At 35.9% G+C, this 16,657-nt stretch overlaps 2 protein-coding genes across 3 annotated transcripts in view; both read left to right on the top strand.

The window, feature by feature from the left end:
* The window catches only part of LOC105357440, a 40,257-nt gene that overhangs the window by 779 nt on the left and 22,821 nt on the right, over window positions 1–16,657 (top strand). The window contains exons 3-7 of the mRNA XM_023958710.1: window positions 14,309–14,458; window positions 14,550–14,614; window positions 14,721–14,850; window positions 15,384–15,469; window positions 15,575–15,704. Of these exons, the coding sequence (XP_023814478.1) occupies window positions 15,393–15,469; window positions 15,575–15,704 (207 nt within the window). The 5' untranslated portion in view covers window positions 14,309–14,458; window positions 14,550–14,614; window positions 14,721–14,850; window positions 15,384–15,392. The remainder of the gene's footprint in view (window positions 1–14,308; window positions 14,459–14,549; window positions 14,615–14,720; window positions 14,851–15,383; window positions 15,470–15,574; window positions 15,705–16,657) is intronic.
* On the top strand, window positions 575–12,865 carry LOC105358743 (uncharacterized protein YMR317W-like). 2 transcript variants are annotated; one of them, XM_023958717.1, is made up of 22 exons: window positions 575–847; window positions 1,380–1,465; window positions 1,571–1,700; window positions 1,959–2,149; window positions 2,259–2,349; window positions 2,439–2,562; window positions 2,641–2,822; window positions 3,087–3,242; window positions 3,327–3,463; window positions 6,655–6,785; window positions 6,861–6,955; window positions 7,053–9,537; window positions 10,140–10,156; window positions 10,241–10,262; window positions 10,359–10,386; window positions 10,484–10,568; window positions 10,645–10,791; window positions 10,990–11,201; window positions 11,324–11,427; window positions 12,085–12,212; window positions 12,333–12,460; window positions 12,582–12,865. In XM_023958717.1, the coding sequence occupies exons 2-22, from the start codon at window positions 1,389–1,391 to the stop codon at window positions 12,784–12,786; spliced, it is 4,875 nt and encodes a 1,624-aa protein (XP_023814485.1). In that variant the 5' UTR covers window positions 575–847; window positions 1,380–1,388; the 3' UTR covers window positions 12,787–12,865. The 2 variants fall into 2 exon arrangements, with proteins under 2 accessions (XP_023814485.1, XP_023814491.1); XM_023958723.1 differs by lacking the exons at window positions 575–847; window positions 1,380–1,465; window positions 1,571–1,700; ... (10 more) ...; window positions 10,241–10,262; window positions 10,359–10,386 and having other exon boundaries at window positions 10,440–10,568.

Genomic DNA, 16,657 nt, shown 5'->3' on the forward strand with positions numbered 1-16,657 from the left:
AAGGTTTTCTCTGTACCTTTTTTATTTTAAGTAATGGATAGCTTTTGATGGTTTGATGACTGAACTGCTCAGGTCTTTTTTCATCATGTTGAGATCAATAAAAAATGTGTTTGACTCACATGGCCTTACATAACTAAACTTCAATTCCACTTTATTTTCAGAAAGAGCTCGTGAAGCTGTGAAATGACTTGTTGATATTTATAATCTGTGTCTTCCTGTTTCTTTTCTTTCTATAGATTATATATTTAAACACCAACAGTTTGCAGATCATAGAAAATGTTCCAGATAATTTGGCTACTGAGATTCCTGGAGTTTACCTGTTGCAGTTCCCAAATGACATCAGCACAGTTATCAGACTGAATAGAAAGAAATGGAAACCCCAACAGGTAAGTTCACCTGTTAAAAACCCATATGTTTTAAAATTTGTATGTAACTTCTGAATACAGAATGTGCCTTTCTTCTTTTCTTTCTTTCTTTCTTTCTTTCTTTTTTTTTAGGTTGCATTGTTCTTTGATATAATTGCAGCAAACTCTGAGATTGCTGAGCTGGGAGGTCCAAACAAGTGAGATTCTACTTAATAAATTAAAACTTAAGTATATAAGTAATAGAAATGTATTGTAAATATTAATATGTTTGTGTTTGTTTGTTTGTTTGTTTGTTTGTTTGTTTGTTTGTTTGTTTGTTTGTTTGTTTGTTTGTTTGTTTGTTTGTGTACAGCTTGTCCTCCTCTGTGCTACAAGGGTTTACATGCACAACAGTAAGATCTTTAGGAAAGAGGCAAATCAAGAATCTGATTAAAGCCTGTCGGAGAAAAGGGACAAACAAGGTTCCATTGGTGGAGACTCAGGTAAGATGATAAGAGTGCATATGTATTTCCTAAATATGTGAATTTGTACAGGTTTAAGCATCAATATTATAGGAAACCCCTGCGGAAATGACAATTATGGCCCCCACTGTCTCTAGGTGTGTGCTGCTTGCATTTATTTGCCACTTGGAGATATCCCTTAATTAATGTTCAAAAATTAAATTCCTTTTTTGTTAATCTGCAGTTTCTTAAGAAATTCCTGAAGTTCTTCCTTTGACACATTTCAAAGTTGCATTATTATCAAGGTTCTTTTAATAGCTGTCAATTCATGTAAATGGAAGGATTTCTTCCTCATTGCTCTATAACCCAGTTGTTGAGATTGAGATGGTGTCACTTTCTTCAGCCAAAGTGTAAGAAGCATGTAAAACTTAAAGGTTAAAAAAGACCTTGCAACCTGACCATAAATAGTTTTTTAAAAGTGTCCAAGTAACTAAAAACACTGTGGTAATCTATGAAGAAACTTCTAGTTTCAGACAATATTTAATTTGGCATACTCTTTTGTTTTGCCCAACAGCTGACCTGCATGTACAACCAAATCAAAGAAGAGTCGGATGCCACCAGCTTTTCCCTCTATCCTCCAGATGTGTTGCTTTACTATGAGTAAGAATCATTTCTTTATACTGTATTATGATCACAAATAAACTTTAGCTTTTTATTAACAAAGACTTCAATGTTTTGACTGCTGTTTTCTCTTTCTTCTTCCAGTTACTCTCTGGTGCCACGGAGCAGCTGCAGGTCTTATTTTCAAGAGTTGGCTGATGCAGACTTTTCCATTTTTTCTCCAGCACTGACATACAGACGGTCTGCTTTGTTTGATAATGCAAGGAACTGCTTGGTGAGTGTAGAGCAAGACCAACAAATTTGAAGACAAAAATCCTTTCAATCATTTACTTGACTGTAATAACAATATGCCTTAATGTAAATAAGTACCTTAGAAAAAGTTTTGATTAAATATGATATTATTTTTTGTATATGTCAGATGCAAAGTAAAAAAGGGTCCATTAATCAGTTAAATTACAATTTTGTATCAACATTTTGAGAGACTGCAGTTTTTTTTTATTACTACTTATGTTTTACTTTCTTTTGCTTTAAGGGAATAACTAGCACAAGTTTAACTGAGGATAATGTATCAGTTTTGGGGAACATGTGCTGCATTCTTGATGGCTCCTACATCCAAAACTCTCATCCATCTATACTGGAACAACTCAAGAACTGTCCAGATCTCACTGTTGGTCAATCAACTGCAGTTATAACCCTTCTGACCAATGGAAATACACCTTATGGGTACGTAAACTGCAGCTTATTGAAATTCTACAATTACAAATAGGAGTTTGTGTCTTTCAAAGACGATAGTGTACTTAAAAAAACGCTTTGTTTGTTATATCACAATCAGAGATCCTTCAACATGGACTGAACAAACTCTAAAAGACCTTGGGATGCTAACTCTGCATTTGCCTTCATCTTTCTATCAGCACTTTGATCAGGTGAGTAACACGTGCATTCAAGTGTTTAGAAGGGAAGGTCTCATGGATTGAGGATCAAGTTTGAGCTGATAAACGTATTTTCCTTGCAGGACACAAAGCGTAACTTCTTGAAATACTTTCTGAACGTTTTTGGTGGAGTGAGCAGAGAACAGAGGAAGCAACTGAAGAAGGAGATAAGACAGTCCATCAAAAGTGATTCAGACCAGACTGCAGGTCTGTCTGCCTCTGAAAATGTGTCTTTATCTTGTTGTTTACTTTCTGGTGTAAGTTTTTTCTGATTTATTTTCACAGAATGCACAGTTGGAATAATCACTCAGGTCACAATCAGTGACCCCACCTTCCCCTTTGACTATAACATCAACCAATTCAACAACTGTCTGTCAGTTTCAACTGTCAAAGACAACTTGGATGGCATCACAGAAAAGGTGGATGAGGTGGAATACCTCAGGATTGTTCTCCAGAAACTGCAAGACGTAAGCAATGATCCTCTGTAAAACACATTTGTTTTATCACTGATGCTGTGTCATAAACATTTTGCTTGGATTGTGTTTGGGCACAATCTTGGGTTAGAGGGGGAAACACCCCAGTTTCTTCTTGTGGGCAGTGAGACTTGGACAAGACACATTACAGCTAGAAGTCCCCATTATTGCTTCAATTTTTTCGGATCATTTCTTTTTTATTTCTACACAATGTCAATAACATTGCATGCAATGTACCACATTTCTGTGCACTTACAGGTTTACAACACCATCATTCCAGAAGATCAGGTTCAGCTCCTAAGTGCAACTTCTCGTGTTGCCACAGTTCAAGATATTATTTCATGGACCATCAGTAAAATCGACACGCTTGCTGCTTTGATGGACTCTTCAAATGGAGGCTGGGACCCAAGCTTAGTGAGCAAACAGAGTACTTGTGTTGTGACTGTGTACAACATTTAAGGGCTGCTGTTTGATCAGAGCACATTTCTTCTCCTCCAGGCTAAGGTTATCATCTCTAAGTATCTGGCTGTTGGAGGAAACAAACTAGGCAGTGCAGAGCTGAATGTTATTGGGGGACCAAATCTCTGCTCTCTAGATGTGGACATTATCAGGACTATTTCATCTCAAAGTTTCAGGTAAGAAATGTGAACTGAGTTTGTTCCTTAATTTAATGAGTTTGAAGTTAAACAAACCTTTAAATATCATAAAGCAGTTTTGACCCACCATTCCAAAGTGAAAAACATTATGTAAAAGAAAAAAAACTTTTTAATTCCAGTAGACAAATGTTAACCCTTTGTTCTGGACTAACTAAAAAAGGTTGTATTAATTCAGGAATAACTCATTAAGTATTATGTAAGCAATAATTCCTTTCCTAATGTCTGTCCCTTTACAGAGTTAATAATGATACCGTATCATACTCTGTTTACTTTCTGATTTTTCTAAGAATACACTATATCTTGTATTAAGAAATTACAAAATAAAATATTCAACAAATGTCTTCAACCAAATTCTTGGGTTATCCATGTTGAGATATGCTTTTGAGTTACTCTTTAGAGCAATAGAGTTTTTGGGTTATTATTGTTTCATTTTAGCCCAATTTATGGAGGTCAACTGTGTTGGTTTTTTCTTACCTGAGTTAAGTTAAACCAGCAAAATGTATTCTCTTTTTAACCTTGGAGTTTAGTAAAAAAACAACCTAACTTGGATATTTTTAACAAGTCTCTAGTGTTATTGATGATAAATCTTGAAGTTAAAAATTATTTTTTTATTGCAAGATGCATGTTTTTGCTTCTTTGTTGAAGTATCTTTTTCATTAAAATATATATATATATATATATATTTCAATTTATTATATAGGTAGAACAAAACAGCGCTTTTCTCCAAAAGATATTTCCCTTCATAGCTTACTATTGGACAAGCTTCTCATGTTCTGTTATCATAAAAATTGAATGCCTCACTCACAAACAGAAGATAAAGTCAGGAGGCAGGGATCTCCTTAGACTATAATGGTCTTTTAGGTCTTTCTCTGCATTCTCTTGAATGGTGCATTCACACCAAAAACATTTAAAAGTTAAGGTAATGTAAAGCAGTGAGAGGGTTTGCAGCATGTTATGAGCAGCCAGTGTGTTGCAATCTACAATCTGTGACATTAAGGCAGATTGTCGTTGTGTTGCATCAAAGAATTCAACTGTCAGATAAATGCATCTTGACATTAAAGAAAAACACAGTTAGAAACAACAGACCACAACTAGAATCAAGTTTCTCATGCAAGAGGGAGAGGAGCAAATGTGATGTAAAAGGTCCACCATGTTTCTCTTCTCAAAGGTTCTGCCTCTCCTCGTGCTGCTTTTATTAAGAACACAAGAAGAAGGGAACAATTTCAAGACAAAGAGAAAAAGTTCATTAGGAGCTGTCGTATAATGACCCCTTTTGGTGGATTCTAACTTCAAACAGTATTCCTTATCAACTCAGGACAGTGTGTCGTAAAACCCCCTCATCCTTGCTGGGATGAGAAGCGGATCAATGAACACACAACTGTTTTCAGAAAAGGTCAATCTGAGTTAACATTTAAACATACATTTACACAAATACATTTAAACAATGATAATAATGAAACAATTTCCTTCACATCAACCAAGCTGCAAAAATGTCCCAATTTAAATATCTGAACTTGAAAAAATTCATGTCACATCAGAAACTCTTTTTTGCACTTTTGTTTGAAGTGTCATGCCTTAATCACATGCACCTATGCAGGGTGGTTGACCCCAAATGGGTGCTGTGGGTTTTTGGGTTGTCCTGATCTGTGGAGGTTTGTAGATGGGTGTGACTGTATCTTGAAGGTGTGTCACGCAATTCCCTATTGGGTCATGCAAACACCTTAAGAGACGTCACAACAGATGAAGCTGTGCGACAGAAGATGTTGTCGTACAGTGCCCTTACACCGCACTCTAGTCATTGGTGAGGTGCACGTACTGGCTCCTTACTGACCATACACAAAGGTCACAGACATGGGGTGTACATGTGGTATGCAAGTGTCTGTAGGACATCCGTAGGATACCCACACAAACTACGCTCTGATTTTCTGATTTCATAATTTCTGACAGTCAAGGAAAATGCACTAATCACTTAAACAGCACTAATGGGCCCCTTGCACAATGTGAAGGGATTTGGGGGGGGTTACAAAGGGGAAAAAATGTACTAAGTGCTTGCGTCTCACCTACTTCACCCTTATTTACCCTTTGCATGTTGTTTAAGTGTTCAATACGACATTTTGCCATAGCATGTCCGTAGAAAAATGTGCATGAACATTTTCACTATACAGGCTCACCGAACAGTCTTGGAGGTTGAAATTGCATGCCTCATACCAGTTTGCCCAATTTTGTCCACATACACACCCGTGAGGGCAGTTGTGACTAAGGCAACAATGATATAAACAGCAGCTTGTGTACAAAATCAAGAGGGTGGTGAAGTTCATTGTTGCTGCTTGGGCTACTCTTAAGCTTCATGACACTTTTCAATACTCACATTGTGACAAGATTAAAAATGTCCTTCTCTTTTATTTTTCTCCTTACGCCGCAAGTGGTCATGAGCTGAGTCACAAAGAGTCTCAGTTCCAGTGAGGAGCCCTGATCAGTCAAGAAGCTAAAAGTGGGACATTGAGCATTCCCTTTTCATGTTAAAAAGCCTTCTTTAGCCCAATTGCATCTGGATCACTATTTTGTTGTGAAATTTCCACTCCCTGTTGGGTAGGTTTCTTCTGAATGGTTAATCGGTTCTATATGGGGTTTATTATACTCGGACCATGGATGACATTCAGTCACAGTTGGCAAGAGCCCGTCTACACTATCAGCCAATTGTGTGGACAATGTATGCATTAACATAACTGTCTGTTGATATATGCGACTACCATGGTGTTGTTGGTTCTGACCAGAAAATGCTGTCCTCTCAAAAAAGGGCAGAAGGTGATTCAGGTAAGGTGACACAGCCAAATATTACCAGGTGGTTTATGTGGATTGACTGCATGTGTGAACTCCACAAGGATTTCCTCATCATGCTTTTGTTTGAGGCATCCGTGATTGGAAAAAAAAACCTCCATGGTAGGATGGTCCTAACTGTAAGCTGTCAGGAAATCTGAGATCCCCAATGGCCAGGAATGGGGCACATCTCATTAATATATGCCCTTCAAAGCACTTGGGAAGAATGCACTAACTGTATCAGAACTGCATGAGCAAATATAAATAAATGTAAATTGTTGGAACTATCAACTTGGAATGTTATCTTGGGTTTAGACTTTGCTTATGCGCTACAATGTCTCTTTCTCCTGCAGAGAAGTTGACTTTCTGGACATCTCTAGCTGCACTACTGAAAAAAAGGAAGAGTTTTTCCGTATCTCCTTTGAAGCATTCAGCCTTACAACAAGCTCAGTTTCTGTTTTTCAGCTCATACAACCATACATTGGTAAGTAAACATTTCCTTTTACATACATGCACATTAGAATATCCTCACAGAGCAATTTGTGTCCTTTTCCCACAGGAGGTGCAAGTGCTGATTATATTCGTAGTTTGGTGGTCTCTGATGTTAACATGGACCTGGCCACCTTCACTAGTTTGGATGAAAAAGTTGTGCTGGTCAGTGTAATGTTTATGTCTTAACTATGAATGCTTCTGTTTGTGTGGATATTTTTTACGGCATCAGTGTGAAATATATCTGCTCTGTTCCCCCCAGAGTCTAACTGCAAGTGAAGTTAAAGGTCTTCTCGGCACCAACCTCCCAGATTTGAAGTCTTATGAAAACCAAACTCTGGTGCAGACCTGGATCAGAAGTCAAAACCAGTCGGAGCTTGATATTCTAAGATTGAGCTTCCTGGAAGGCAAGGTTGATCCCACGATTCCTCCATATAACAGTTCTACGACTTTGTTACCAACAACTACTGTAACTGGATTCAAACCATCACAAGCAAGCACAGCTGAAACTTCAACCACAGGTTTTACATCAACTTTATCACCAACAACAACTAATGTAACTGGATTCCATCTTTCCCCAGCAAGCACAGTTGAGCCTCTAACTTTAAGTTCTACATCAACTTTATCACCAACAACAACAAATGTAACTGGATTGAATCCTTTACCAGCAACCACCGCTCAACCTCTAATTTTGAGTTCTACATCAACTTTATCACCAACAACAACTAATGTAACTGGATTGAATCCTTCACCAGCAAGCACAGCTGAACCTCCAACTTTAAATTCTACAACAATTAATGTAACTGGATTGAATCCTTCACCAGCAAGCACCGCTCAACCTCTAATTTTAAGTTCTACATCAACTTTATTACCAACAACTAATGTAACTAGATTCCATCCATCACCAGCAAGCACAGTTGAGCCTCTTACTTTAAGTACTACATCAACTTTATCACCAACAATAACTAATGTAACTGGATTGGAACCATCACCTGCAAGCACAGCTGAACCTCCAACCATAGGTTCTACATCAACCTTATCACCAACAACAACTAATATAACAGGATTCCATCCTTCACCAGCAAGCACAGCTGAACCTCTAACTCTAAGTTCTACATTAACTTTATCACCAACAAAAACTAATTTAACTGGATTCCATCCATCACCAGCAAGCACAGCTGAAACTTCAACCATAGGTTCAACATTAACTTCATCACCAACAAAAACGAATGTAACTGGATTCAATCCTTTACCAGCAAGCACAGCTGAACTTCCAACCATAGGTTTTACATCAACTTTATCACTAACAAAAACTAATGTAACTGGATTGAATCCTTTACCAGCAAGCACAGCTGAACGTCCAACCATAGGTTCTACATCAACTTTATCACCAATGACAACTAATGTAACTGGATTGAATCCTTTACCAGCAAGCACAGCTGAACCTCCAACCATAGGTTCTACATCAACTTTATCACCAACAACAACTAATGTAAATGGATTGAGTCCTTCACCAGCAAGCACAGCTGAACCTCCAACCATAGGTTCTACATCAACTTTATCACCAATGACAACTAATGTAACTGGATTTAATCCTTTACCAGCAAGCACAGCTGAACCTCCAACCATAGGTTTTACATCAACCTTATCACCAACAACAACTAATAAAACTGGATTGAATCCTTCACCAAAAAGCACAGGTGAGCCTCTAACTTTAAGTTCTACATCAACTTTATCACCAACAAAAAATAATGTAAATGGATTGAATCCTTCATCAGCAAGCACAGCTGAACGTCCAACCATAGGTTCTACATCAACTTTATCACCAATGACAACTAATGTAACTGGATTTAATCCTTTACCAGCAAGCACAGCTGAACCTCCAACCATAGGTTTTACATCAACCTTATCACCAACAACAACTAATAAAACTGGATTGAATCCTTCACCAAAAAGCACAGGTGAGCCTCTAACTTTAAGTTCTACATCAACTTTATCACCAACAAAAAATAATGTAAATGGATTGAATCCTTCATCAGCAAGCACAGCTGAACCTCCAACCATAGGTTCTACATCAACTTTATCACCAATGACAACTAATGTAACTGGATTTAATCCTTCACCAAAAAGCACAGGTGAGCCTCTAACTTTAAGTTCTACATCAACTTTATCACCAACAAAAAATAATGTAAATGGATTGAATCCTTCATCAGCAAGCACAGCTGAACGTCCAACCATAGGTTCTACATCAACTTTATCACCAACAAAAACTAATGTAACTGGATTGAATCCTTCACCAGCAAGCACAGCTGAACCTCCAACCATTGGTTCTACATCAACCTTATCACAAACAACAACTAATGTAACTGGATTGAATCTTTCACCAACAAGCACAGTTGAGCCTCTAACTTTAAGTTCTACATCAACTTTATTACCAACAAAAACTAATGTAACTGGATTCAATTCATCACCAGCAAGCACAGCTGAACCTCCAACCATAGGTTCTACATCAACCTTATCACCAGCAACAACTAATGTAACTGAATTCAATCCTTTACTAGCCAGCACAGCTCAACCTCCAACTGCTGGTTCTTCAATGACCCTATCACCAACATCAAACATCATGCCTGGAACTACAAGACTGTCAACAGTCTTCACATCAACAACAACTTCCATGCCAGCATCAAGGCATTCAACATTGTCTAAATCCACCATACTCTCTGAAATGACCAGTCCTGTAACTTCAGGTCAGTACAAAAACAGAAAGTAGAGACAATTTGTTTTGGGATCAGTACTTAAATTTACTAAAAATATTTGCCTTGTCACTGATGTGTAGTTTTGGACTATCATGCATGTACCAACCTAACTGGCTACATTTAAAACTATGTAAAGACTTTCAAAAATTGCAAGACATTATTAAAGAGGGACTTGGAGCTGATTGTTTTACCTGGAGTAATTTACCTAAAGTAGAGATTGCAGCAAATTTAGAAATAAGTCCATTTCAAGGAAAATAGATTTTGTGCATCAGTGGACCATTATAAAAAAATTTGAGGTATAAAATGTTTTTACTTTTCCCTATTAACATGTGAAATCTACAGATGATAATGTCATTAAGGCCTAAATTTATTTTCAATTATGTAAAAAAAAAAAAGGCTTTAGTGATTTTTTTTTCCTTTTCAAGATGCTAACTAAAGTAAAGTCCTGGATTGAATGGTATTTTGCAAAGAAGCAACACTAAGGTCTTTTACTCGGGGCCATTACTTGGGAATGGTCAAAACAATTAACAAAAATATACTTGGACCATGTAGTTTATATAACGTATCCTAATGTTCTCCTTTGTCTCTTTTAGATATCCACTCTAGACAGGTAAATTAGATTTTGTTTTTTCTTTCAAAAACGTTTTCTGAAAAATAAAAGTCTAAACGTTTGCTTACATTTTTCTCTTTTAAGTGCCGAGTTATCACAGCAAATGGTGAGTGGTTTTGATGCATGAGGACATTAATTCATAGTAATTAATAGTTTTTAGTTTACACTTTCTAGAAAACTAATGTTTTCCTTTTTTTCACAGAATCAAATACATGTGTTGAAGTAAACAGGTAAACCTTTCTTAAAATTATTTTATAACAAAAATATTTAACTTTAACCTGAAAGCAAAAACCAAATGATATTATTTTGTTCAATTCCAAATTACAGCACAGATCTTCAAGTCTTCCTCAACAGTGGAAAGATGAGCAAACGCTTCTGTAACTTTTCTGTGGAAGAGTTTGCTTGTGCCTCTGTAAGACAGCAAAACATTAGAAACTACTGTAGTAAAAGTGGTTCATGTAATGATTTCACTTTCTAATGTTGAACAGCTTTCAGCCTTAACAGCACAGGACCTGGTAGAGATTATGAAGTGTGATCTGTCATCAAACTCAAGTGGGTCCATATCGGCCTGGAATCTTCTCTTCTGTAAAACTTCCAGGATCCTGAATGCAGCTCTGAATCTTCTGACCACTGCAGTATGACTGACTTTTAGTCAAATATTTTGCAACCATTGGAATAAGTTACTACTAAATGGACAAATGACCTGCCATAAAAATATATTTCAAATTTTAATGCACTATTAAATTTAAATTTATATATATATTTATTTAAATTTTATTTTTTATTTTTTTGCATATTACCAAGCTTAAAAGCAATGTTTGTATTTGTTGCAGACAATCAACCCCAACAATCCTGCAGTGTCAGTGATTTTGGACAGCATACAAGCAATCAGTCCAGATCTTTTCAGCACAAACACACTGAATAATCTCACTGAGCTGCAGCTGTGGTTTAACGTTCGCCTTCGCCCGTTCTTGCCTGCTGTTTCCTCCAACTTTCTCTCAATTCTTGCAACAAAGGATTTGCAGTGCAACTCCTACCAATATATGTAAGCAATGCAACAAATATTAGTAGGGAATATACCTGAAAATCTGACTAATTATTTTATAATGTCACAGTATTAAATATTTTGTGTTAATCATGTGTCCTATTCATGTCTTTTAAAATTAGCTTGCAAATATTGAGTGAAGTACAACCCCAGATGACTCTTTCTAAGCAAGAATTTGTGTACACACAATTCATCAAGATCTACCTGAGCAGAAAGGATACTGCAGGTAAGCACAAAAAACTGAAATGCAATGTTATATCTAAAACATTGCTGAATTACATTGATATCTAATGGATTTCCTCAAAATGAAATCACCTTCTGACTTGCCAGAAAAAAGATAACTTTGTGTTCTTAATTTTGTTACAGATAAAATTTAAACAAAACTACCGTATATGATACAAAACCTCAAATAGGATTAATTTAAGTTTGTACTTAAAACTTAACAACTTTGGAAAGAGAGTTTAATACTTGTTTACATTTAATTGTACAGTATTTAGTAGATTCTAAGGGCTGCACTGTGACGTAGTTGTTAGAACTCTTGGTTAACAGCAAGAATGTCCTGGGACCTTTCTTTGTGGAGTTTACATGTTTTTTTTTGTGCGTTTGTCGGCTTTTTCTAGGTAGTCCGGCTTCCTTATACAGTTCATAAACATGTTTTAGAGGTTAATTGGTGTCTTTAAATTTTTCCTAGATGTACATGTGAGATTGTGTGAGTCTGTACACCTTTAACAGTGACCTTTTTTAGGGTACACCTCGCCTTCACCCAAAAGTAGCTAGGTTGGCTCCAGAAGCCCTGTTAGATCAAAAGGGATGGATAGATGGATGGGAGAGGTTATAGTTTGAAATGTAGCTTTAAAATGTGTTTATTTTTTGTTTTAAACAGCAACATCACCAAAGTGCTATGACAACAACAACCCAGAGCTGAACTCCACAGCCTGGTTTGCAGAGTACATCGGCTCTTTCATCACTTTTCTCACTGTGGTGGATCTTCAGTCATTTGGATCTCAACAGGTATTTTATCTCATGTGGACATTCCTAAAGTACTGTTCTGTTTCTGTTTTTTTCTGTCAGAATAAAACCATATCCACAGTTTCAAAGCTGATAGAGTGAATTGGTTTCTTCTCTTTTCAGGACCTGCAGCTGTTCACAGTGAATCCTCAGAATCTTCTGCTTCTTAATCAGTATAAGGTGGATGTGACAATAGTCATCTACTACATTCAGTTAGTTTATCAGCAAGACATCCACTTCAGTCCACTTGGGTAAGTTTAACACACCAATGTATTTATTTATTTATATTTTTACATATTTTCCATACATCCACAAATCTTCCACAAAGTATGTGATCTTAAACTGTCCAACCTGTGTTCATTCTCTTTGAAGCCTTCCTTCATTGGGTCAGTGCTTTGCTCCTGGCCGGGCGTTCACTCAGTTGACTTCACAAGAAAGTTTGACGGTTTTGGGAAATGTCAACAGAGTTTGTACAGACATAGATCCACAGGTAAACAAAACAACAAGTAAAAACACAGAAATACTGAAAGTACAGATTTTTCAATACATGTATAAAAATAAAATACAGGAAGACTAAAAAACTGAACAATGTACTGTATAACAAGGGACAACTGATATGAGCAAAATAAAAACTGAAGTACAGAGTGGTTTATATGTATTTTATCTTATCCTTAGAAACAAGTTTTATGACAGGTTTATTTCAATTAAAAGTTAGCTAAAGAGTTTTTCTCCTGATATTTGCATGGAAGGAAAACATGAAACCCAAACAAGACCAACATCACCATCATCATTTGAAAGCTTCTTGATATTTTCTTCAACTATTTTAAATGACTGTGTTGAACATTTAAACATAAAATTAACTGGATTTACCTCTCATGCATTGTTTTTTTTAGATTGCTGCTGCCTTGGCAAGTAATTTTGGTGAGAACATTGATGCCAAAGTTATTTCTGCCCTCGGTAATGAAAGCACCAGCTTGTCCATAAGCCAGATAAAGTCTTTGAAGCCTTCAGACTTGGTGGATTCTCTCAACATTCTCAGCAATGTGATTGGTTGGAGAAAAGGACAGGCCAAAGCCATTGTCCTGTCTTTGCTGTCTTCAGGATTTGTACAGGTACTGTGTTAGATTGTGTTTATTAGCAACTAAACAAAAATCATCTTTTTGGACAAAGTGTTTACGTTTATGTATTTTTTGACCTTCTACATCCAATCAGATCAACAGTTCAGCCTCGCTGCTAAACCTGGGCTCCCTCATCCCTGGCGTACCATCAACTGTGTTCAGCAGCATCAGCGGCTCTGATCTTGTCACCGTATCCAGAAACCCCTCAGTCCTGTTCTACATCCTGTCTGCTCCACAGATTGTTCAGCTGACTTTTGTGATAAAGGTAAAACAAACACTTGAACAGCACTTGGATATGTCAACTTCAGAACATATTGAGAAGAATATTGTAATGCTAGTCTTTTCGAATATGAAGTGGCATTGAACAAGACTTTAGGGGATTTAGGTTTCATAATAATTAATTGAATGTATGTATTGTTAAAAGACCTATGTGTTATTTTTTTAGTTTGTATATTTTCTTCATTTGTCTATTTCTAACCAAATAACAGCGAAAATATACAGGAAATTATAATTAACTTGAATAAGTTTCCAAACATACATATTGTATATATTTGGATGAAAAAAAAACACAAAATGACATTAAAGGAAAAGTGAAAAAGGTTTTCTCTGTACCTTTTTTATTTTAAGTGATGGATAGCTTTTGATGGTTTGATGACTGAACTACACTGAGAATGCTCAGGTCTTTTTTCATCATGTTGAGATCATCAAAAAATGTGTTTAAATCTGATGCCTTAACAAAAATCAAGACTTCAAATTCACTTTATTGTTATCGGTAATCTTAGGCCAAGACAATAATAAAACAACGGAATCTTCTTAAGAAAAAAAATCCCAAAAATTGAATTAAGCAAGTATCTGCAACAAGATGCAAGAAATTACAGTCACAAAAACCTCAGCTTTTGTAAAGTCTTCAAATTTATGAAGCTGTGAAATTACTTGTTGATATTTATAATCTGTGTCTTCCTGCTTATTTTCTTTCTACAGATTATATATTTAAACACCAACAGTTTGCAGATCATAGAAAATGTTCCAGATAATTTGGCTACTGAGATTCCTGGAGTTTACCTGCTGCAGTTCCCAAATGACATCAGCACGGTCATCAAACTAAATAGAAAGAAATGGAAACCCCAACAGGTAGGTTCACCTGTTAAAAAGTCTGATTTTTTAATATTTTTATGTAAATTCTACAAACTAAATGTGACTTTATTTCTTTATTTTTTGCTAGGTTGCACTGTTCTTTGATATAATAGCAGCAAACTCTGAGACAGCTGAGCTGGGAGGTCCAAACACGTGAGATTCTGCCCTTAATAACTTAAGAATTTAAGTTAATAAGTCATAGAAATGTATTTGCTAATGTGTTCATGTGTTTGTTTGTTTGTTTGTTTTTTGTGTACAGCTTGTCCTCCTCTGTGCTACAAGGGTTTACATGCACAACAGTAAGATCTTTAGGAAAAAGGCAAATCAAGAATCTGATTAAAGCCTGTCGGAGAAAAGGGACAAACAAGGTTCCATTGGTGGAGACTCAGGTAAGATGGCAAAAGAGTGCATATGTATTTCTTAAATATGTGTATTTGTACAGTTTCAAGTATCAATATTATAGGAAACCCCTGGGGAAATGACAATTATGGCCCCCACTGTCTCTAGGTGTGTGCTGCTTGCATTTATTTGCCACGTTGAGATATCCCTATAATTAATGTTCAAAAATTAAATTCCTTTTTTGTTAATCTGCAGTTTCTTAAGAAATTCCTGAAGTTCTTCCTTTGACACATTTCAAAGTTGCATTATTATCAAGGTTCTTTTAATAGCTGTCAATTCATGTAAATGGAAGGATTTCTTCCTCATTGCTCTATAACCCAGTTGTTGAGATGGAGTCACTTTCTTTAACCAAATTGTAAAAAGCATGTAAAATGTAAAAGGTAGAGAAAATAGACCTTGCAGCCTGACCATAATTCTATTGAGAGTTTTCCAAGTTACTAAAAACAGAGTATGGGGATCAATAAAGAAACTTCTAGTTTCAGACAATATTTAATTTGGCATGCTCTTTTGTTTTGCCCAACAGCTGACCTGCATGTACAACCAAATCAAAGAAGAGTCAGATGCCACCAGTTTTTCCCTCTATCCTCCAGATGTGTTACTTTACTATGAGTAAGAATCAATTCTTTATACTGTATTATGATCACAAATAAACTTTAGCTTTTTATTAACAAAGACTTCAATGTTTTGACTGCTGTTTTCTCTTTCTTCCTCCAGTTACTCTCTGGTGCCACGGAGCAGCTGCAGGTCTTATTTTCAAGAGTTGGCTGATGCCGACTTTTCCATCTTTTCTCCAGCACTGACATACAGACGGTCTGCTTTGTTTGATAATGCAAGGAACTGCTTGGTGAGTCTAGAGCAAGACCAACAAATTTGAAGACAAAAATCCTTTTAATCATTTACTTGACTGTAATAACAATATGCCATCATGTAAATCAGTGTTTTTTAACCTTTTTTTAGCCAAGGCACACTTTATCCTTGACAAAAATCCTGCGGCACACCAACATCCAAAAAATTTAAAAAAAGAAGAAACTCTATAGTCTGTATTGATGTGCAATCTCACATGCATTTTTGTGATAATTGTGGCAGAAAAAGCTGAAAGTTGCATCTGCTTTCTCTAAATGAAGTAATAAAAGTAAAGTTAGCTTTCCGTAATAATTTTCAACTAAATTATTTGAAATTTTACCCTGGTCGTTGTTTTTTCCTTCAGTTTATTAACATGCAGTTTATGTAACCTCACAAAAAAACAAATATATTCTTTCTAAATAGTGATTAACATTTTTTTTATATTTATTTCAATATTAGTGCAAAGGTAATTCTAATTGTTTGACTAATTATATGACCACCATATGTTTGATAGATTTTACACAAAAAAGCTAATATTATATTGATTTTTTCTGTAGCTACACAAAAAGTGAACATGTTGAAGTTTTATTAGTTTTTCTCTTGTCTTAATCAAAAATGAAGTCTTGAAAACTTTAACAAATTGTTTTATTTCTTTTTAGATGAATACATTGTTTCAATTTAGTTTATTTGTGTCTATTGGCCACTTCACCTTAATCTGTTTTCGTAAATGTTGTTATTACTTATTCTTAAGTTTAACATATAAAATAATCCAGACATTATTAGAAAAGTGTTTCAGTTAGAAAGATGACTTGGACCAAACTCTGGGATGTTTGGCTGTTGATAAACACAAACCTTGAAGGAGAACTAAACTGTTGATCTCTGATTTCATCAAGAAGATTTAAAAACGGTTTGATGTGTGTTCGTTGTGGTTTCTAGACGTTTAACAGGGTAGAT

This window comes from Oryzias latipes, chromosome 1 (assembly GCF_002234675.1).
Source record: "Oryzias latipes chromosome 1, ASM223467v1".
NCBI lineage: Eukaryota > Metazoa > Chordata > Actinopteri > Beloniformes > Adrianichthyidae > Oryzias > Oryzias latipes.

Excerpts from the sequence above, each read along its gene's own strand:
- LOC105358743 (XM_023958717.1), top strand. The coding sequence starts at position 1,389 with ATGTACAACCAAATCAAAGAAGAGTCGGATGCCACCAGCTTTTCCCTC. Across the intron at positions 10,263-10,358 it reads CCGAGTTATCACAGCAAATG|AATCAAATACATGTGTTGAA; the intron begins GTGAGTGGTTTT and ends TTTTTTTCACAG. Across the intron at positions 10,569-10,644 it reads AAGAGTTTGCTTGTGCCTCT|CTTTCAGCCTTAACAGCACA; the intron begins GTAAGACAGCAA and ends AATGTTGAACAG.